At 41.3% G+C, this 23267-nt stretch overlaps 2 protein-coding genes across 3 annotated transcripts; one reads left to right on the plus strand and one right to left on the minus strand.

The window, feature by feature from the left end:
- Positions 1-2684: 2684 nt before the first annotated feature.
- On the plus strand, positions 2685-6285 carry LOC141610561 (putative DNA helicase MCM9). Its single transcript, XM_074428698.1, has 4 exons — positions 2685-2932; positions 3051-3153; positions 3892-3991; positions 4471-6285. The coding sequence occupies exons 1-4, from the start codon at positions 2790-2792 to the stop codon at positions 6132-6134; spliced, it is 2010 nt and encodes a 669-aa protein (XP_074284799.1). The 5' UTR covers positions 2685-2789; the 3' UTR covers positions 6135-6285.
- Positions 6286-6501: 216 nt separating this feature from the next.
- Positions 6502-21558, minus strand: LOC141610562 (dicarboxylate transporter 2, chloroplastic-like). Of its 2 annotated transcripts, none has more exons than XM_074428700.1 (4): positions 20664-21558; positions 8262-8575; positions 7389-7837; positions 6502-6873 (listed from the first exon to the last, which is right to left on the minus strand). In XM_074428700.1, exons 1-4 carry the CDS (start codon positions 21381-21383, stop codon positions 6758-6760), a joined length of 1599 nt encoding a protein of 532 aa, XP_074284801.1. In that variant the 5' UTR covers positions 21384-21558; the 3' UTR covers positions 6502-6757. The 2 variants fall into 2 exon arrangements, with proteins under 2 accessions (XP_074284801.1, XP_074284800.1); XM_074428699.1 differs by lacking the exon at positions 20664-21558 and adding an exon at positions 9969-10891.
- Positions 21559-23267: the final 1709 nt, after the last annotated feature.

Here is a 23267-nt window from a genome sequence, read left to right on the forward strand (position 1 = left end):
AAACTGGGTCCGGTATGACCTCCCGAACGTCTCAAATTGAAGAAAGTTCCTCCGGAAATCATATAGAAAGTTCCTCGGGTTAGAAAAAGTGGCCACGCAAAATTTGAGTAGCAATGGAAGACTTTTGGGGGTACCGGTATGCCATAAACAAGCATTCGTCGAACTTCGGATAATCGTGAAAAATGGATTAATGCTCGTTTAATGCTCGTTATTAAAGACTGAATCGAATAGATTAACTGTTGAAATGACCTCGGACGTGTGATAGAAAAACCGGGAGAAAAAAGAAACTGGGTCCGGTACGACCTCCCGAACGGCTCAAATTGAAGTGTATATAATACACGGTTTTTCAAGATTCCGGGGTCCCGGAAGAAAATTCTCCGGAAATCACATAGAAAATTTCTCAGGTCAGATAAAGCGGTCACGCAAAATTTGAGTAGCAACAGAAGACATTTGGGGGTGGCGGTATGCCATAAACCAACATTCGTCGAACCTTGGATAATCGTGAAAAATGGATTAAATTCGTTATTAGAGGCTGAATCGAATAGGTTAACTCCTGAAATGACCTCGGACGCGTGATAGAAAAACCGAGAGAAAAATAAACTGGATCCGGTACGACCTCCCGAACTGCTCAAATTGAAGTGTGTATAATACACGTTTTTTCGGGCTTCTAGAGTCCCGGTACAAAATTCTCCGGAAATCACATAGAAAGTTGCTCGTGTAAGATAAAGCGGCCACGCAAAATTTGAGTAGGAACGGAAGACATTTGGGGTTGCTGGTATGCCATAAACCAGCATTTGTCGAACCTCGGATAATCGTGAAAAAATGTATCAATACTCGTTATCCGAGGCTGAAATCGAATAGGTTAACTCCCGAAATGACCTTAGACGCGTGATAGAAAACCGAGAGAAAATGAAACAGGGTCCGGTAAGAGTTACGACCTCCCGAACGGCTGAAGTTGAAGTGTATAATACACGGTTTTTCGGGATTCTTGGGTCCCGGAACAAAATACTCCGGAAATCAGACAGAAAGTTCCTCGGGTCAGATAAAGCGGCAACGGAAAATTTGAGTAGCAACGGAAGACATTTGGGGGTGTCGGTATGCCGTAAACCAACATTTGAGGGTGTCGGAACAAAATTATTTTAATGACTTTTTTTTTTCAGGAAGCTAATGTATGTGTTAGTTTATTTTCTATAATAATAATTATTGCATAATTGGAAAATTTAACAATTTATAATTTTATACAAATTTAATTTAATTTTAACATAAAAAAAATCATAAGTTTGAGTTTAATGAAAATATTAGAGTTTAATTATAAGATTATATTTTAATAAAAGAAAGTTTTACTTCTTTTCTAATTTAGGTAGGTTCATTTTGGAGGGAAAACTCTTAGAGACGTTGTTTCTCTTAGTAAAGAGAGGATTAAGATACTTAAGATACTTAAGACACATATATAAGACAAATATGATAATAATAATATAACTATCTAAGTACATGTATTATGTCAACGATAAAAGTACCAAATTTTGAGAAAATATTGTGATGCACAAGGATTATATGTTAGGCCCGACATATATCTAGATTACCGTCCAAACAAATTAAACCAACTTTTAGCTTAATATGTTTTAGGCGGAAAAATTTCACTTTTCTTATTCTCTTAGTAAATACAGGATTTACGTTGTATCTACTATAAAAGTACATAGTATGAAGGAGCTATGAGCAGATCTTTATAAGAACACAAATTATACCGTAAGACCGTTGTAAAGTGTGCAACATGGCAATAATTTATCCCGGTGTATACCGTCAAGTTTAGTCGAATTCGAGTTGGGTAGGACCATTATGGTGGTAAAGTTGTACCTCATGAGTTTTAACACTCGCAAATGTCAACCAGGTTAATTGCTAAAGTCATGACAGTGATACTCATAAGTCATGACCTGTGTTCGAATCCCATTAGCATTAAAATCGCCCAGAGTTTGAACTCGTGACTTCTAGCTAGATTAGAACAATACTTTACAAGTTGATATAAGACCATCGGTCCATACCTATGCAGAAGGTCAAATTAATTGGATCAACAACATTTTGGCACTTAAGTTCTGTTTAGTACGACACTTCAGGTAGCTTATTTGACCAAAGTAGCTTGTTTGACCAAAATTTCAGTTACCTAATTTGTTTGCAAGTGTTTGACAAATAACTTATTTGTACAAATAAGCTACCTGAAATGAAATGTTACCTAATATTTAAGATTTCAGGTACCTAAAATAAGTTATTTTTCATTTTTTATCCCTTCAATCTATAATATTAAATCATTTCATTATCATATTCTTTTACGTCATTTACCAAAAATCATCTATCTTTTCAGCTAGTTTACCAAACATTTTTTATATAATCGGTTACTTTAATAGCTCCCAATTTTGAGTTACCTTATCAATTACTTTTTCAGGTTTTAGTTAATTTTTCAGTTTTCAATAAGGTGATCATATTTTTAACTTTTCAGCTAGTTTACCAAATAAAGCCTTAATTACATTTTATTTATCTTGACCCACTTATTCCACTCATCAGAAAGTCGCCACCTGGGTTCCAAAAAGAACTGCAACAACAACAACAACATCAGAGCCTTAATCCCAAAAAGAACTGCAACGATACAATAATTTGTGTTACGAACTTACAATATTACTTCCTCAGTCTCCGTCCAATCAATTCTTTGAGAAATAAATGACCGAGACAGAAGAAGCGGGTCTGGAGTTTCCCGCTTAATCTCATAACTCCCTCCAAAAAAATCCCAACTTTCAAAAATGTTCTTGACGGAGACAACCTCGTCCTCCGACGATGGAACATACAGAAACATGGTCTCATTTTTAGTCGACAATTACTCCGACCAACTTCATTCCATCGTTTTATCTCCTGATTCTCGTCTTCATTACCCTCTTTTTATTGAGTAATTTCCTCTATTTTAATCGATTGTGTGAGCCGTGTTGTAAGTTAAGACGGTTTTAAACGAGAATTGGTGTTACGAGTTTATAACAATGTTTTCCCCTTTTTTTTTTCTTTTGCAGTTTCGCTGAGCTTATGAATGATCATCCAAGTATTGCTATGCTTGTTTATTCTGAACCCTCTTCTTATTTGCCAAAATTTGATTATGCTGCTATTTCTGCTCAGGTATTGTTTACTCAATTTGTATTAATTTTGGGAAAAATCATGAAAATTTGAGCTTTTTTTATGTGTAATTGAGGCGGCCTTACACAAATATTTTGTTAAACAGGATCTTAGATAACTAATTTTAGTAATATGGGCAGGATTTTCTTGTAATTGGATCCGTTTTAGGTTATCTTTGTGTAAAACCGTCTTACCTAAGACTGATCGATTTTTTAGGTATGTCTGGGTATGCAATTAATGAATTAAGTTATCTGGGTATGTAATTAGGGAAGTTTTATGAACTGGGTTTGTTGGCTTTCTGCTCATAACCATGAAAGTTATGAGCTTTTTGTATGTGTAATTGAGTACTCCCTCCATCCCGGTCAATTGTTGTCCTTTGTTTTTGGCACAAAGACCAAGGAAAAAGGAAAGGACCAATTACTAAATGACAAGTGGAACAAATTGAGTGTGAATGATCAAATTGTTCATCAAGTTCATTCTTAAAATAGAAAGGACAACAACTTAATAGGAATATTTATAATAGCTGGGCCTCAACCATCACCTTAAGGTTTTGGTTGAGTTGGTTCATCTATCACAACTCACTGAGACACCCCAATGTGGAAAAGGGCAACAAATGACCGGGATAGAGGGAGTATATAATTAGTTAGAAAATGCTGTATGGTTTGGTATTCTAAGGTTTACTGTTTTAGGAAGAAAGATTATGTGGTTTTATGAACTGGTTTTTGTTGGCTTTGTGTATAGAGGTTGATTACAAAGGAATGTGAGGCCGGTTCAGTTGCGATTATCAAGGACAATGTTCATGTTCGTGTTAATATATTAGGCTCTCCCCTGGAATCTCCTGGTATGTTTTGCTTATCCTGCAATTTCGGGATTTTGACACTGTGCAACTGGTTGAATTTGTCATCATAGATTGCATTTAACAACATTCTGCTTGTGAAATTTTAAATTTTGGTACATCCTTGATGAGAAATGCGATGAGTTTTTGCTACTTTACTGTAAATAAGAAGCACAGATGCTTACCGCCTTACTTTAACCATTTTGATTCATTCATGTTGCTCCAATTTCAATGCATTGTTGTGATTACTGGAATCAAGTGAAAAGAAAAGGTTTTTGTACTGTCAGTCGCATTCAATCAGAATCATGACGTCTGTGATTGTAAAGGGAGTTTCTCCGAGCTATCAAGCCTAGTTTGAGTCAAGTAATGCATGGTTTAGTTAAACGGATAAAATGGTTTCTGAAATGGTGGTCTGCAATGTTTTATGGTAAGTCGTAAGCTTTCTGAACTTGTTTGCGTGGTCACTATTTTGGTTGTGCATGTAGAATCTTATCCTAGCATTGGGAAGGTGCGGGTGAAGCATAGAAACATCCTTCTAACTCTCAAAGGAACTGTCATAAGATCCGGTGGAATTAAGACTATTGAAGGGGAAAGGAAATACGAATGTAAAAAATGCAAGTACGTGTTTCCCGTCTACCCTGAATTAGAAACCGGGAACATGATAAAGCCGCCATTAGCTTGCCTATCAGATCGGTCCTATGAATGTGAAGGCAACAAATTTGTGCCGGTTGAAAACAGCACAAAATACCACGATTACCAAGATATCAAGATCCAAGAGAGTGCCCAACTTCTCGGTGTTGGAGCTATCCCTCGTTCTATTCGCGTCATCTTGCAAAACGACCTAGTTGACATGGTTAAGGCTGGGGATGATGTCATTGTCACCGGTGTTTTGACTGCAAAGTGGTCACCGGATTTGAAAGACGTCAGATGTGATCTCGACCCTGTTCTGGTTGCCAATCATGTCAGGTGGACCAATGAACTAAAATCTGACCTAGACATTCCTGATGACATCGTCATTAAATTCAAGAAATTCTGGGAAAAATTCAAGGACACCCCCTTAGAAGGGAGGAACGCTATTCTGAAAGGTATATGTCCCCAGGTATTTGGCCTTTTCACTGTCAAATTGGCAGTAGCATTAACCCTAATCGGAGGTGTACAGCATGTCGATAATTCAGGGACAAAGATAAGGGGAGAATCCCATTTGCTTCTGGTAGGTGATCCCGGTACAGGAAAATCCCAATTCTTGAAGTTTGCTGCTAAGTTGAGTAATAGAGCTGTTATTACCACTGGATTGGGGTCCACAAGTGCCGGTTTGACTGTCACTGCTGTAAAAGATGGCGGTGAATGGATGCTGGAAGCCGGTGCACTAGTTTTAGCTGATGGTGGGCTTTGTTGCATCGATGAGTTTGATAGCATGAGGGAACATGACCGAGCTACAATACACGAAGCCATGGAGCAACAAACAATTAGCATTGCAAAAGCCGGTCTAGTGACCACTCTTAGTACGCGGACAATAGTCTTTGGAGCTACAAACCCTAAAGGGCAATATGATCCGAACCAACCTTTATCAGTCAACACAACTCTCTCAGGTCCCTTACTGAGCCGGTTTGACATAGTTCTCGTCTTATTGGATACAAAAAATCCTGAGTGGGATAAAGTTGTATCGTCCCATATTCTCGCAGAGGAGGAACACCAAAAAGTAGAAAATGCTGAGGATTTAACAAGTTCTTGGTCACTTACTATGTTAAAGAAGTATATTAATTTTGTGAAAGGGTACTTTAAGCCAGTTCTGACAAAAGAAGCTGAAAGAGTGATCTCAAGTTATTATCAGCTGCAAAGAAGATGCGGTACTCAAAATGCTGCAAGAATAACGGTAAGAATGCTGGAAAGTTTGATCAGGCTAGCTCAGGCTCATGCAAGGCTCATGTTTAGGAATGAGGTGACTCGATTGGATGCCATCACGGCTATATTATGCATCGAGACGTCCATGACTACTTCAGCTATTGTCGACAGTGTAGGGAATGCCCTGCATTCGAATTTTTCAGAAAATCCGGATACCGAATATGCAAAGCAAGAGAAGTTTATTCTTGAAAAACTGAGGCTGGTGGATGAATTTGCTATTGATAGCATTGATGGATCAGTTAGATAATCTGTATTTACAGCCAATTTTCTAATTCTTACCGGGACGTGCTTTTTCACATGGATGTTAATTTTTATTGTAGCAAGTCTCGTTTAAAATCGTATTGAGTGTAAAACAGATCCAAAAATATATGTCTAACACACGCTATTATTTGACATATCCGGAAAATTAATGATGATAAACCCCAAATTTTTCTTACTTTATATAATTACCAAATTTTACGTACAATTTAGATTATTAGGTTTCCTTAGTTTTATTTACAGTACTTGATAGTTTATGGTATCAAACAATTTAGATTATAAGGTGCGCCATTTTTACGTGGAAGGACGTCTCTCAGTTGCACTGTTGCAGCAGCCGGAACATGGTGCTTCTCCAATGATCCAAGAAATAAGAGAGGTATGATTTATACTTCATCAGACGAGATACAATTGTAAAAGGCAAAATGCTAAAATATATTCACTTAGCAAAAAGCCGGAAAATTGATTGTAAAGTTTCTACAATGAATTCATGTTTCTCAGCGATCAACTGAGAAACTCTTGCCAGAAAGAATGTAATAATTCCATCTTGACTGAAATGGCATTACACAATTGAGAATTTGAGGACTAGTTCCTCGTAACAAAAACTTTACTTCTTCAGTACAGACCGAGAATCTTCCACCAAAACCCTCCTACGACGGTCCAAATTACAGCATTTATGAGCGCCATCACGAACCCCATTTTAAATACGTCGGGAAGGTCCACGTAGCCAGCTGTTGAAACGAAAATCATTACTCTGCATTAGGACTTGTGAAACAATACAAGATCTTATACTGTATGAGACCGTCTCACTTGTAAAGGGTGTTGGAATATATAATTACTTGGGAGGTCATATAATACGACATAGTCCACAAATTACTAGCATTAGACAAACCGTTAGGACTCGCAAACAACACAAAAGCTCATAGGGGAGACGAGTCTCACATGTGAGACCAACCCATTGAACTTGTGATTATGAGGGACTCGCAAGCCTTTCATATGCTGTCAGTCTGTCACATTGTCCCATATGAGACGAGACAGTCCACACATTATTAGTATTAGACAAATCAACTTGCGAACATCACATAAGCTTATACGTCTCATGTAGTCATGTGAGCTCAACCCATTAACATTATAACTAAATGAGGAATTCGGGTTGGTGTCACAGAATCTCAGAAGTGAAACTGTCTCATACAAAACTCACTGGCTAAACAAAACAATGAGATGTTTGATTGGAAAAAATACGAACCTCCATAATAGACGGCAGCTTGGCCACTGCTATAATGTGTAAGTGCTCCAAATAGGTTAGTGTTGTAAGCTAGGGATAACGCAGCCAACACCCCAGGGACTCCAGAGGCCAAGTTCATCGCCAAAAAGGCCGAGTACAGAGCTCCTACATGACCGGTCTGACTAGCAAATAGATAATGCACGAAGAAGTAAGCTGCCTGAAGAATACCAAATGCAGCAGGCCAGCTCAGATGCATCGATTTGAGGCCATCGGCAACACAACTAGACATCCACGATACGATTCCGAGGTTGGTCAATTGGCCGGCCATTCCTACTAGCACAGCAAACCAGGCCAGAGTGTCCCACGCCGACTTCTCGTTCAAACAATCATTCCAATCCAATACTCCTAACAACAGGAGCACTGATAAACCAAGCATGGCAGCAACAACACTTGAAACTCCAATTTTCTCGCTGTTCGGATAACAAAAATACAACAATCATAAAGAAGAAAAAAGAGAAAGGTGGGTCCAGATAGAGCTAGACCAGCAATACTAAGGAATCCAAATCACAAAAACCGTGTATGCTACAGTGGAGTTTGAATCTAGAGGCTACAAGCACAATCGTACTTTGGAAAATACGGAGTAAAAAATCAAAAGGGTTGCAAGGCAGTGGGAAAGCAAATGGGATTAAAAAAATACACCAGCCCTTTGAGAACAGTTGTATTAGTGGGCTAACTGGCTACATATCTGAGCTTCCCCGGGATAATGCAGAACGACATTGATCCAATTTCTACACCACATATATCAGTCTAGTATTCTACCGTGGGAATTCAAGAACTGCAATGACAGCCATTTTGACATATAAATGTATGCAACCAAGAATTTTTTTTACTTACCCAAATACCCACAAAGAGACTGCAAGAAGCATAGTGGCAACCATGACCCATTCATTCCTGGTGACAGGCCCCATATTCTTGAGCTTTTCAGCAGCCATGGCAGGGGCATCAGGGGTATCTTTGATTTCAGGTGGGTAGAGCTTGTAAAGGATAAGAGGGGTGAGTAAGAGCGCAAAAAATGCTGGTACACAGGCAGTCTTGAGCCACGTCACCCATGGTGATGCGATCTTTACACCAAGTTCTTCAGCTAATTTGAGACACAACAGATTTTGAGCAGCAGCAGTTAGGAAAAGAGCACTAGAGTTACCGGCAGACTGTCATGCACACAAGAAATAAATTGTTACAAACAAAGATATCTGGCATATTAAGTAAGTCCAACTTCTAGATACAGGCATTAGACTTACGAAATGAGAAATGTTTGAAACATGCACTGGAACTTAAGTGTTCATACTACAAATTTTGTAAGACTTTCACAAGGACCAGCTTATATCCTTAATAAGTATAGTTACAAATATGATGCACATTTATCAATGAGATCGTAGCCAATTGGTTAGCTATTGGATACAATAGGTCCCAAGTTTGAATCGCACCTTCCCTTTCCCTTTGGCTGGACTAGCATTTACACCTCATATCACACCAACGAAAACTACTTGTAATGCTGGCTTACATAATGTCTAATCACTGATTTGAGGGGATTGCAGCATCTACTCCACGACAATTGGACTTAGCACATACCTATGACTACGATGAGGCATCTTACTAGTGTAAAAATCCTCTGAAATGGAAGGAGTATGTAATAATGTAATATCAAATGATGAGAGACAAACACATAAAATCATGAATGTGTATCTCTCACGGCTAAACTGGCAACAGTACGAGTTTCCCACTAAACTTGAGTACTTCAATCATTCACATAAAAACTACGTCTGATGCTTTCTCCACAATCATATCCACTGTTGGCTTGGCTATCACTGGCGTCTCTATTCCACATTTGTTTTTTTATGTCAAGTAACCACAAACTTGGCCATCACCAATATTGCAAAAGATAACACTATCCTTACCAATGTGTTTCTAAACGTGTTTCTGAGTTCAACTTCAATGAGGCGCAAAACTCCAAATGCTAATACAATGACGAAATTGCGACTCAGATTCGACCCTGAAATCTAATCAGAATGCTAATCCCCTCATCGCAACCACATCAACAATGACAGAACAAGGAAAAGCTTATTACTTTATTGCATCATCAAATCTAATCAAAATGCTAATGCACTTATCGTGATCCATCGAAACAAACTCCAGCACGGACAGACAGTTACTTTACTACATTATAAATTCACCCCCTCAAATCTTCAATCTATTCTAAGCTCGCTAATTCAAATGCATCAATGCAAATCCAATCAATGGTTCAGGAATCAAAAATTCGATCAACGAATTGTATCAAACTATGACCACGGTACAAAATATCTAAAACCAATCCAAACCCAATTCAATGATAAACTTGATGGTGCTAGCAGCAAAACCCGAACACCATTCTCATCAACCATAAATTCGAGTTTTAACAATTAAAATTTTTCATCTTTTCCAACTTACTCAATTACATTATCAATCTACCCATCCTAAAATTATGGCATTACTAATTCGCCCCCTAGAATCATCGAACATTTTATAATCAAAGGTAAATAAACGATTGAGACGGGATAAATATACCTGAAATTGAGTCATAACAAGGTAAGACCCCAACTTCTTCCTAGACTCACCCCCAGGTTCACTCCCAGAACTAATCGAAAGCGACTTAATAATCGGCAAAAAAATCCCACCAGCACGTGCAGTCGTACTAGGCATAGCCGGCGCGACAAGCGCCTCGCTAATAGTCAACCCATATGCCAACCCAAGCGTTGACTTCCCAAGCCACTTCACAAAATACGTCGCAATTCGATCACCCAACCCGGTTTTCACAAACCCGCGAGCGAAGAAGAAGGAAATGACGATTAACCAGATGACTTCGGAGGTGAATGCGGAGAAGGCGGCGGAGAAGGTTAGGGTTCGGGTTAGGATTGTTGCGGTGACGGAGAGGAACGCCCACGCGCCGACGGGGAGTGGTGAGAGGATGAGTCCGGTGATTGTTGAGAGGAAGATTGAGAGTAGTGACCATGATTGGAGTGTTAGGGTTTCGGGTTTAGGGATTAGGTAGTATAAGACGAGGCCGACTGCGACGGAGATGAATAATGGGATTGGTTTTGCGCCGGAGGAAGGTGGTGGTGGAGACGGTGGTTGTTGCGGTGGGGGTGCGGTGGTTTTGGAGGAGTAAAGGGGGGTGAGGGAGAGGGGACGGCGGTGAGGGGATGGGGATGGGGTGGGGGTGGAGAAAGAGAGGGAAATGGGGTTGGGGTTGGGACGGTGGCGGAGACGGAGGAAGGAGGTGGGAGTGGCGGTGGAGAGAGAAAGTAATGGGAGTTTGGTGGTGGTAGTGGCGGTGGAGAGAGAAAGGGTGTGGGAGTGGAGAGCGAGGCTCTCCATTTTAGAATGTTGAGAATATCGAGGAGGAGAATGAGCGGAGAGAGCGATGTAATGTGAGGTTGGTAGTGGAGGAGGAGTTGTATATGGGGGAGTGAGCCTTGAGTGACGTGTGAGATCATGTTTATATATACTGTTGCCTAAATTGTGTTATTATGTACTCCATCCGTCCCGGTCAATTGTTGTCCTTTCGTTTTGGCACAAAGACCAAGGAAAGAGGAAAATGCCAATAACTAAATGACAAGTGGAACAAATTGAATGAGAATGATCAAATTACTCATCAAGTTCATTCTTAAAATAGAAAGGACAACAAATGACTGAGACACCCTAATATGGAAAAGGATAACAAATGACCGGGACAGAGGGAGTAGTAATTATTACGTGAGACAGTCTTCGATTATTAACGGTTCGTAATTGTTAGTATAAAATTTATTTTTAGGTTGATATAGCAATAAATAAATTGACCCGTATCCGATTTGACACCCGAGTCAAAACTGAGCTTGATTTTAAGCTCGAATTAACCCAACTCAATATGACCAGATCCTGAATATTCAGTTAATTCGAAAACGACATAAAGTCAAAATAATCTGGCTCAACACGAATTGGACCCGGTTAGACTTTACTAAGTCTAATGATAATTATTGCGAGTGCCGTTTAGCAGTAGATATTTGAACATGAGACATTTTTTGATAAGATAGTTTATATGGGTGCGGTTTTGGTGATTTCACTACTATAAAAATATGCAAGTAAATACTTTTTTTGTTTCAGTTAATAGTTTACACTTGTTTTATTTTTTCCTTCACAAAATAAAATAAATGAATGTAAATTATTCATTGGGACGGAGGGTGTAATTTTGTTAATGAGTTTGTCATATAAGGACTACACTAATGTTCAAGAATGATTGATAACTAACTATAGGCCACTAGTAGACTAAAAAAAGATTTGTTTTTGGTGGGTAGCCAATGAATGGAAAGGTTTTGATATCATGATATGGGGGGGGACTGACTTAAGTAGAATGTAGGAGGCAAGTTAAATGAATACTTGATGTCTTCATGGCTCTTGAGTTGGACGAAAAGGAAAAGTTGGAATGGAACATTGGATGTGACGAAGAGGACTATGTAAAGTGAATGGTTTCATTTGGTCTTAATTTTGAGCAATTTTTCAAGGAGATTGATCAAAGTTTATTTCAAAATTGATACTTGAGAGTTCGGATTTCTTCATACTTGAGTTTACTTATACTCTGTATGTGATAATTTATAGCGAACTTTACTATCCTCATATGACTACCAAGGTGTGTATATAAAAGAATTTAATAAATTATTAAATAAGACTGTTTTACACTGACTTTTTATTTATAATAACTATCAACAAATAAATGTTTTTGTATATAAAAAAACCGGGTCACATGATAAAACGGTATTATACAATAATTATTGAAAATTATTTTGAATATGTGAGAAAATAAAATAGTTGGTGTTATAACAGAAGCAAGAAAGAACAAATAAAAGAACAATAAAAGATGTTCCGGGTGTAATTCCAGAGCAGTTATAAGTTACCACCCGTGCTTGTAGAATGACGTCTTTGGTTGAATCCTCCTTGCGGTCTCCTGAAACGATGAACAAACTGAGGGCTCGGCTTTGGGCCGAGCGAACTCACTCCGACGCGCAAGTCAAGAACTTAGAGAGGTAAGTTGTTGTTACTTGGCAAAGTACGTATTGTAGAGAGATAAGGAAGATATTACCAGGTGAATAGTGATTCTTAGGTTAAATTGTGGATCCTCTACTCAATGAGAGTAGATGAGTATTTATAGACTTTCACCTTTTTGTCACGTAGTGGCCAAGTGGCCAAGTGGCTAGCAGGTGGAAAGACTTACTTACCCCTCGGCCGAGGGACCCATGGCGGCCGGCGGACCTGTTGATTCACCGTAGGGGTCTTGGATATGAGTTCGCGGATGTGTGCCCCCTACATTTGTTGGTTGCCCGACCGGGACCCATCGACAGTAAACGAGCCTCGTCGGTTAAATTTGTCTAGCCGTTGACTTCTTGTGGATATCTTTGACCTTGCTCAATATGTTGGTAGTCGGCGGGTGCGAGAATATGCCCCATCAATTTGCCCCAGCGTAGTCATCGTGGTATGGGCTCCGATGTATGTTGAGCGTATATTCTGCGTAAGACAAAATTTACGCCCAAACTTCTCGCCTCGGCGTGGCCCGCTTAGGCCGTACCATATCCCCCTCCACATGGTTGTGTAATGGACATCCGATGTGGAAAAGGCAATGATTTGGCCGAGACCGGGGTGGAGAGTGCGGTTGTTTCGATTGCCCCTGGCCGTACTTTACGGCTCGGTTGATCATGTGGCCGGCGGAGAAACGGGTACTTAGGATTTTGTTGAGGAAGATGAACAGCGAGAGAGATATGAAGGGGCGTGTTGAAGCGGCAGTTCTTGTTGCATTGATTGACATTCAATGTTGCAGAACCCGACATTCCGTGGTTGCATGTTCGACACGTGTCTGTTTGTTGATTGGTCGACGTTTCGGGTGCGCATACTGATTGGTCCTTCTTTATGGGCTTTCCCCTATAAATAGGGCAGTTAATCCCTGAAATTGGGCACCAATTTCATTTCCTCAAAAATTTTCTTCTCTAGACTTTCAAGGGCTTTTCTCTTCTACTTTTCCTTGTTTATGTAAAACTTTGGTAGGTTGCGTTTTGGCTTATCCCTATGGGGACGGCCGTCGTCTGCATTCTTCTCGTTTGTAATCTGTTGTCATTAATGAACGTTTGCTTGTTTTGCCTCTGGCTTGGCCGAGGTCTTTTCTTGTCTTCTTGCGTTATTAGTTGAGCGCTTTTCATTTTTACCTTTGGCTTAGCCGAGGCGTATCTCAACTGCGTTTAACGTCTTTTTCTTGAACATGTTAGCGTATCGATCGTTGTGTCCCCTGCCAGGCCTTCGGTCGGCCGAGGCGACTAGGGGTTACGACGCGACAGCGTATGTTAGCGTATCGATCGTTGTGTCCCCTGCCAGGCCTTCGGTTGGCCGAGGCGACTAGGGGTTACGACGCGACAGCGTATGTTAGCGTATCGATCGTTGTGTCCCCTGCCAGGCCTTCGGATGGCCGAGGCGACTAGGGGTTACGACGCGACAGCGTATGTTAGCGTATCGATCGTTGTGTCCCCTGCCAGGCCTTCGGTTGGCCGAGGCGACTAGGGGTTACGACGCGACAGCGTATGTTAGCGTATCGATCGTTGTGTCCCCGGCCAGGCCTTCGGTTGGCCGAGGCGACTAGGGGTTACGATGCGACAGCGTATGTTGGCGTATCGACCGTTGTGTCCCCTGCCAGGCCTTCGGCGGGCCGAGGCGACTAGGGGTTACGGCGCGACAGCATTCTTGGGGTGACTCCCCGGCTTGGGCCAGGACGTCAACCTCGATATGACCGCGGAGGGGATGAACACTTTGATGGAAAAATTGGGTGATTCTTCATTAGATGTAAACATGCGTTGGGGTGCCAACAATTGTTTTGGACACCTCCGCCGCTACACAAAGTATTTCCTGAGATTGTCAGTGTTCCAATGGCTCATCAGAGGCACACCCTCCATGTCGGTCAGCCGGTATGTACCCAGCCTCATTTCTTCAACCACTTTGTAGGGACCCTCCCAGTTGGCCGTTAGTTTACCATGAATGTTTCCCTTGTTGGTGGCGGCCGACTTTCTTAGGACTAGATCCCCTACTTTCAAGTCCCTTTTGTGGACTCTTCGGTTGTAAGCTCTTCTCATAGCTTCGTAGAGACTCGCCCCCCTCCTGCCTGATGGTTAGGAGGTCCGATGTCTCCACGGCCCTCCTCTTATTGCAAGAGTACTGGGCTAGGAAGGCGTCCCTTAGGTCGGGGTAACAGTATACCGAGCCGTCGGGCAGCCCTTTGTACCAACTCTAAGCCATCCCATGCAAGGTCGTTGGGAAGACTCGGCACCAGACTTCATCGGGTTGTTCCCACACCGACATGTACGACTCAAAGGCCTCGACATGGTCGGTGGGGTCGCTATCCCCTTTGTACGTGAACGCCGGCAATTTTAGTTTGGATGGCACGGCGGTGTCAAGGACATAGGCACTGAGGGGATGTCTGACCACGTGTCGAATGATACGCGGCGATCGGCTCCTCGCATTCCTAGTCCGGCTCCTCTCCCCGTACTGGGTGGGGCTTCTCCTCCGACTATGGTAAGTCGGGCTTCTTCTCCGCCTCTGACGAGTCGGACTTCTTTCACTCCTCTGAGGCAGGCCTCGTCGGTGTCGCGGCGACGCTATCCTCCCGCGGGTGCGGGAAGGACTTAGGTCTACCACTGGCACTCTGGGCTCCTCCGGCGTCTTGACGGGGCCGGCTTCTTCCAGTGCTCCATTCAAGTCTCTTGGAGTCACATTTTGGGCCCTGGTCTCTGGACGGGTTCGCCGCTCTTGTCGGTGTGACGGTGTGAGCGGCGTACTAGCAATTATGTCCAGTAGCTTCGACTTTCTTTGCATCAACCACATGTCCCATGATGGTGACAGTCGCGGCGGCGGCGATCTGGTATTATTGGCATCCGTACTCGGTTGACTTACCGGCCGGTGGGGGGTCGCGTAACTCGAAGCGTGGGACGGTATTATCTTGGCAGAATTCGGTTTCGTCAGTCACGAACACCTCTTGTAGAATGACGTGGAGGGCTGCGCAACTCCAAACGCACAGATTTACGTGGTTCACTAACGGTGTGTTAGCTACGTCCACAGGGCAGAAGGGAGAGAGTTTTATTGATATGTGAGGAGTTTTGATTCTGATTCGAGACGGTATGATAAGCATAATCTGCTAGGTAGAGGATTAGAGAGTTTATATAATACTCTCTAAACCTAATACAGAATGACCTAATAAAGGCCCAAGACAGACCTAGCCCAATAACAGACAGCGAGACCCCCGCATAGTTATTCGAAGCGGCGGTTAACAGAATCAAGGCACAAACCCAACAAATCTCCACCTTGACTTAAATTCTCTCACAAACAGACAGATGTACCAGATGCATTCCCATAAATGCCGGATGTACCGTAAAGCTCTTCTCCCTTCCCCTCGATATTGCCCCCAAGAGGGCAATTACAGATCGAGATATTTAGCAAGTCCAAACAATGTTGGAACTTGCTATGCGAATCGGCTTAGTGAACATGTCATTTGGGTTATCGCAGTACCACTTTGTTCACCTTAATCCTCTTCTCATTTCTTAGAAAGTGATATCTCACATCTATATGCTTAGTCCTCTCATGATGGACATGATCTTTAGCCAAGCATATTGCACTAAGATCATCACTGAGAATACAATAGCTTGCTCGATGTAGACCCAAATCATGACCGATCCTTTTAACCGATTCCCTCTTTAGTGCTGCGGTCAACGCCATATACTCTGCAAGTAGTAGACAAAGTAATCGTAGGTCGCAATGTAGCCTTCCAATCGACGATTGAACCACCAAGAGTGAAAACATAACCGAGTCATTGATCGTCTGTTGTCAAACCTTTTATACCATCGCCTCGGAGACTGTTTTAGCCCATATAAGGACTTCTTGACTTGCAAACATAGTCTTCTTTACCCAGGAACTGGAAACCGTCTGGGTGAGTCATGTATATCTCTTCTTCCAACTCTCCATGTAGGAAAGTTGTCTTCACATCTAGCTGTTCGAGTTCTAAATCCTGATGTGCAACTATTGCTAGCAACACTCACGATGGAAGTATGTCGACCACGCGAAAATATTTCATTGTAGTCTACCCCCTCTTTTCGATCGAACCCACGAGCTACCAATCGAGCTTTATACCTTATACCCTCGGCAGCAGTCTCTCCCTCTTTCTTCTTGAAGACCCATTTACAAGTAACAATCTTTCTCCTCGAGGCTTCTTGGATAATTCCTGTGTCCGATTCTTTTGAAGAGACTTCATCTCATCTCCCATGGCAAAGAAGCCACCTTTGGGCGATTCGTAACATGTTCTTTCGCTTCTTTGAAAGTGGATGGTTCGGGTAAGTCGGGATCCACCTCCTCAAAGAACTGAAGTGCATAACCCACCATATCTTCAAAACCAAGTCTATTCGGAGGCTTCCCAAAATTAGGCCTGATTGACCGTTCACGGGCCAAACTCTGCCGATTCGAATCGGTAATGAAGAATCGATGGAACAGATTCGGATTCGGACCGTAGTGGTTGATCTTCTTCCGTGGTACACTCTCATCAAGAGTGTCTTCTTCACGCTCCACCTGTTTATCAACACTACTACTACTACTATCCGACAACATATAAGACTTCACAAAGTAGGATTAACCATAGAATTTTCATCAAAGACAACATTTCTACTCAAAATAACCCTACCCTCGAGATGGAGACCGGATACGGTATCCTCGACACCATCTCCATAGCCCACGAATACTCCCTTTTTAGCTCGTGGCTCAAGCTTACCTTCACTAACATGATAATAAGCAGTACTACCAAAAGCCCTTAAAATAGAATAGTCGTGAGACTTACGGACCACATCTCAAATGGAGTTTTGAGATTCGGACTCGTGTGAGGTCCCCGATTTATCGATAGCATGTTGTACTAAACCGCACGCCGAGAATCTTCTTGTTAGTCCAAAGATTAGAGAGCATGCACCTTGCCCTCTCCGAAGTGTTTGATTCATTCGCTCCGCTACACCATTTTCTTGAGGTGTATCTCTGATTGTACGATGTCTAGCAATCCCTTCATTCTTGCAAAACTCGTCGAACTCGTAACAACAAAACTCTAGGCCGTTATCGATTCGCGACCTCTTGACCTTCTTCCCACTTTGATTCTCCATTAATGCCTTCCACTGCTTAAAGTGAGTAAAGGCTTCGTTTTTGTGCTTCATCAAATAAATCCAAGTCTTCCTGAAATAATCATCAATAATAGACACAAAATACCTGTGGCCTCCCAAAGACTCCCCCTTAGAAGGACCCCAACAATCAGAATGGATGTAATCAAGTGTGCCCTTGGTCCTATGCACTTCGCTTTAGGAAACTTGTGCGATGTAGCTTCCCAAATACACAATGCTCACGAAATCCGATTCTTGACCTTGTGACCCACGTAAGATCTTCTTTTGACAGAGTCTACATCCCCTTTCACTCATATGACCAAGTCTCATATGCCACAACTTAGTCAAATCTTCTTTATCAACATCTGAGGATGCAACAACAAAACAAAACCCGTGAGTAGATCCTCGAAGATAATATAGAGTACCATGCTTGATACCCCTCGAACTACATTCGAACCTTTGAGACGTTCGAACTCCACTTACACCTTGAAAGTCGAAACCCTTACCGTCTAACGTGCTTAAGGAGATCGATTCTTTGTCATTAGTGGAACATGTCTAACCTCGTTCAATGTACAAAATTTACCATCATGTGTCCTTACCCCGACCGAGCCGATTCCAACTATCCGCAAAACAAAGACTATTCGCCATAGAAATAGTGCCTCCATCTACCTGTTCATAAGTTGTAAACCACTCCTGCGCGGACATATATGGTAAGATGCTCCAGAATTCAGAATCCACACATCAGTGTGATGCGTGACCCTACCCGTAACTAGAGCATAATCATCTTCCTCGGAACGCATCCGGTACACCCAGATAGTGATACTAAACTTGTTCTGTTTATCTTTCTTAGGACAATCGAATTTCCAATGCCCCTTCCCTTTACGAAGAATTACGAGACATCACTAGGTTTAGGACCTCTAGAAACATAAGAACCAGAATTACCGAAGTACCGGAAGAATTAGAAGAACCCGAATAAGAAGGCTTCTTATACTTTTTCTTCCCGAATTTCCTCGTCCATAACCCCTCTTGTCGCTAACCTGTGACTGATTATCTGTACTGTGCACAGTAGCCTTTATGGCGCATTCTCTAGTATGAAGAGACAACCTAACATCTTCTAAATAACAAAGATATCTTTACCCACAATAAAGGACTGCATACGAACTTCTCATACGATAACGGTAAAGAAACTAACGAGAATTAATGCGGCATCCTCATCTTCTACCTTAACATCAATATTACGTAATTCTAGTAAAATTGTGTTTAATTGATCTAAATGATCTCGAAGAGGCATACCTTCCCGCATTCTCGGACTAAAAGGACGTTGCTTGAAGCAACTTATTGGTCAAAGACTTGGTCATATAAAGACTCTCAAGCCTTTTCCACGAGCCAGCCATTGCGGTAGTTTCCTCCGCGACTTCGGTGATGATATCAAAAAGAAGACACAACATAATCGTTGAATGTGCCTTCTCCTCCGGATCGGCCATCTCGGCGGTAGCGCAGCAGCGATAGCAGCGATTGCGCTTTCCGTCTTCTTATCACAGCGGCGCGCCCACAACCCTTGTCGCTTTAACAGAGCCCGCATCTTGATCCGCCCAGACTAAAACTATTACTCCGTAAAGCGATCGATCTTTATGTTCATCGCCGACATCTTTTTCGCCGGTCGGGAACCCGAAGGCTCGATACCGATTTGTTATAACGAAGCAAGAAAGAACAAATAAAAGAACAATAAAAGACAAACGCACAGATTTACGTGGTTCACTAACGGTGTGTTAGCTACGTCCACACGGGGGCGAAGGGAGAGAGTTTTATTGATATGTGAGGAGTTTCGGATTCTGATTCGAGACGGTATGATAAGTATAACTGCTAGGTAGAGGATTAGAGAGTTTATATAATACTCTCTAAACCTAATACAGAATGACCTAATAAAGGCCCAAGACAAACCTAGCCCAATAACAGACAGCGAGACCCCCGCATAGTTATTCGAAGCGGCGGTTAACAGAATCAAGGCACAAACCCAACAGTTGGAGATTGTTGTTTTTAGCTTTTAAAGTGGCCGTATCCCCCCTATTTTTTAATCCGAAATGTTTGGATTGGGCTGTGAGCTTTTTTGGACAGTACTTAAAGCCCAAGCTTACAAAAACCGGGCTAAATTGGGTTAATCTATCTGACTTATAGGTTATTTGATCAGCTCTACAACTATCCAATAGCCCAAAACAAGTGGGTTAGGGCCTTAGAAGAAAGTAAGCCCGACCCGTGTCCACTATGTACTTCACTTATTAACTTGTTTAGATGACACCACTTGGATTTGGTTAGTCGCATCAAGTGAAAACTTTAGAGCCATAAAACAAATTCAAGACCCGAAAATAACCCGAGTTTGCTTGACTAACTCAACTTTTCTTAGGGAACCTGAACTCTTTACTACACAACTTTGTAAAAGAGTTCAACTCCTATGAAGCTAGTTTATACTCCCTCATATTCACTATGATGTTCCACATTGCTTTTTGGGTAGTTTTTAAGAGAATTGAGGTTTGTGGTGGAAAATGGAGGAAATGGAAAGTAAGAGAGAAAATATGGGGTCATAAGTCCTAAGAACCACAAATTATAGACTATTAAGGAAAGTGGAAGATCTTAGTGAATTTATCGTTTTAGGAAATGTGGAAGATGTTAGAAAATAGGAGGGAGTAAGTTGGTAATGCAAACTATCACAAAGGAAAACAACTTTTATCTCGACAGCTAATCTACGAAACGACGACACTAAAAGTCAAACTCGATAGTCGATACCACCTCATAAATCATAAAGCCCTCTATTATTGCCTATTTAGTCAAAGTGCCAAACTTAAGATGACGTCATCTCACGAAGTGTCGCCTAAACTTGCACGACAATTAATACTACCAGAAATGTTTGGTACGATTGGATAAAGTACATACTAAAACTTTCCAATTATAGAGGCCACAATATACGCCTAATCATTAGAATCAAAATTAATTCCACCTCAAAATTAGCAACAAATAAAAAAGATAACACTCGAATCTGAATTAAACCGAATAATACCGAAAATAAATTACTAACCTGGAATTGCGACATAACAAGATAAGACCCAAGTTTCCGAGCCGATTTCTTATCAAACGGTACACTCCCAACACTAACCGAAACCGACTTAATTACCGGGCTAAAAACACCCCCGGCTCGAGCCGTAGAACTTGGAATAGCCGGCGAAACCAACGCCTCACTTAAAACCAACCCGTAAGCCAACCCGAGCGTCTTCCGGCCCAACCACTTAATAAAATAAAGCGCAACCCGGTCTCCTAACCCGGTTTTAACGAACCCGCGTGAAAAAAAGAAAGCCACAACTATCAACCAAATAACTTCATTAGTCATCGCACTAAACCCTTCTTTAAACGACAGCGTTTTAGTTAACAACGTCGCGGTTAAACATACAAAAGCCCATGCGCCGACCGGTAGCGGGGCAATAACCAGACCGGTTATAGTGGTTATAAAAAGAGCTAGTAGTTGCCATGCTTGGGTTGTGACTTTAATCGGTTTAGGGACTGCGAACCGGAGGATTAGACCGATTGTTACGGAGATTATTAGGGGAATTGGTTTTACGCCGTTCCAGTGGAGGTTTGTGAACCGGGATTTGAACCGGGAAGTGGAGGTGGGTCGGGTTTGGAGGATAGGGGTATTTATGGAATTTTGATCATGGGGGTCGTGGATGTTGTTATTGGTATGGGAATTGGGATCAGAACGGGAACGGGAATGGGAATGGGAATGTTCGGGGGATATTTCCATAAGTGGAATGTTTGTATGTTTGTGTGGATGAGTGTGAAGGATGAGAGTGAAGTGAGTTAGTTTAGGAGTAATATTTGGCTTGTTGGAGTATTAATAGTTACACATACTCTCTCCAGTCAACTCCACTTTGCATGTTTCTCTTTTCCACACTATTCACAAGCGGACATTTAACTTCAATTTTCTCTCGATACATAAGTTAAAATATATTCATGTGAAATCTTATTTGATTCGTCTTTAAAGATTACATTAAAAATATCTAATTTTTATAATTTTCGCAAATACGTAGCTAAAGATATTTACCGCGTAAAAGTCGCGTTGACAAACGTGATAAAACAAACTTGTAAAGTGGGGTTGAATGGAGGGAGTACTAGGTATTATCCCGCGCGCTGTTTGAAAATTTTATTATTACAGTTAAAGAAAAAAATAATATAATTCATGTATAACATTTAATATCTTTACTTATAAATAAAAATAAATCAACCTTCTTAAATATAATTTTGTTAGGTTTAACTTCAATGTTTTAAAATAAACGGAATTACTTTTTCACATACGGACTTTACTCTTTTGCATACATTTTTTCATAAAATTTCCATAACATACCCTTTTTCCTAATCATAGTCAAATTAACTCTGTATGTATACAAATTCTCTAAAATCCAATCTAATTAATCTAAAAATTTAGACAATGGATTATAATTTTTCGACGAGTGAATTAATTCTAGTTTTTAGCAATTATTAATACGTCTTATTGAAATTATTAGGTTTAATTATTAGTGAAATTAATATGCAAAGCAATTAATATTAATTAGGGTTTATGGGTGGTGAAAGGCACGGTGGTTGACGGCTGCTCTGAACGCGGTGGCTAAGGGTGGTACGGTGACGGTGGTTGACGGCTGCGAGTGGTGCGTTGGTGAGTTAAGAAGACTGCTTGAATACGAAGTGCTCCGATTGGTTTGCGTCGGAGTCGGGTTTTTGGTTGGGGGTACGGCTGGACTACAGTGAGTGGTGCGAACTGCTGGAGGATAGAGTGGTTGGTCTGGGTGTCGGCTGGGACAGGGATGGTGGTGGTGTCGTCACTGTCGTGGTGGGGAAGGGAGATGACGGGAGGAAGTACAGTGTTCTTATGTTGCTGTTATTTTTTTGTTTTTTTTTATATAATACTCCCTCCGTCCCGGTCATTTGTTGTCATTTGGTTTTGGCACAAAGACCAAGGAAAGGGGGAGGGGGCCAATTACTAAATGACAAGTGGAATAAGTTGGGTGTGAATGATCAAATTACTCATCAAATCCATTCTTAAAATAGAAAGGACAACAAATGACTGAGACACCCTAAAATGGAAAAGGACAACAAATGACCGGGACGGAGTGAGTATTAATTAATTCGTCCGGAGCGATGTTTGCTCTGAGTAACGATGATGATGACGATGAACATTTGTATTGATATTGATTATGAGCAGCTTCTTAAGGAAATGGATGATTGCCTAGCCATGAACGTACACTAATGAATTTAATTTTTTTTGCTTCATTATTGGTCATGCATTTTTTAATACTCCGTAGTTTGTTAGAAGCAACGTTTGTCGGGGATTGATCGGCGGATGTGACCCGAAAATGGTGAATTGTGGTAGTGGTGAAGGAAGATAAGGGAAGCGAGAAGAAAATTAATTGGGTGAGGGAATGAAAATGACAAGGGTAATATTGGAAAAGTCGTATGTGAAAGAGTAAAATCCGTATGTGAAAAAGTACGTCCCAAAATAAAATACATACAGTTTTAGTTATAACTAATACTTCAACCTTCTTAAGTAAGTGATAGTTAGGTCCCTTCGGGGACATCTGATAATAAGTGATAGTTAGCTATTAATCATAAACGTTATTATTTAAATAATTTT

The sequence above is a fragment of the Silene latifolia genome, chromosome 11, assembly GCF_048544455.1.
Source record: "Silene latifolia isolate original U9 population chromosome 11, ASM4854445v1, whole genome shotgun sequence".
Taxonomy (NCBI): Eukaryota; Viridiplantae; Streptophyta; class Magnoliopsida; order Caryophyllales; family Caryophyllaceae; genus Silene; species Silene latifolia.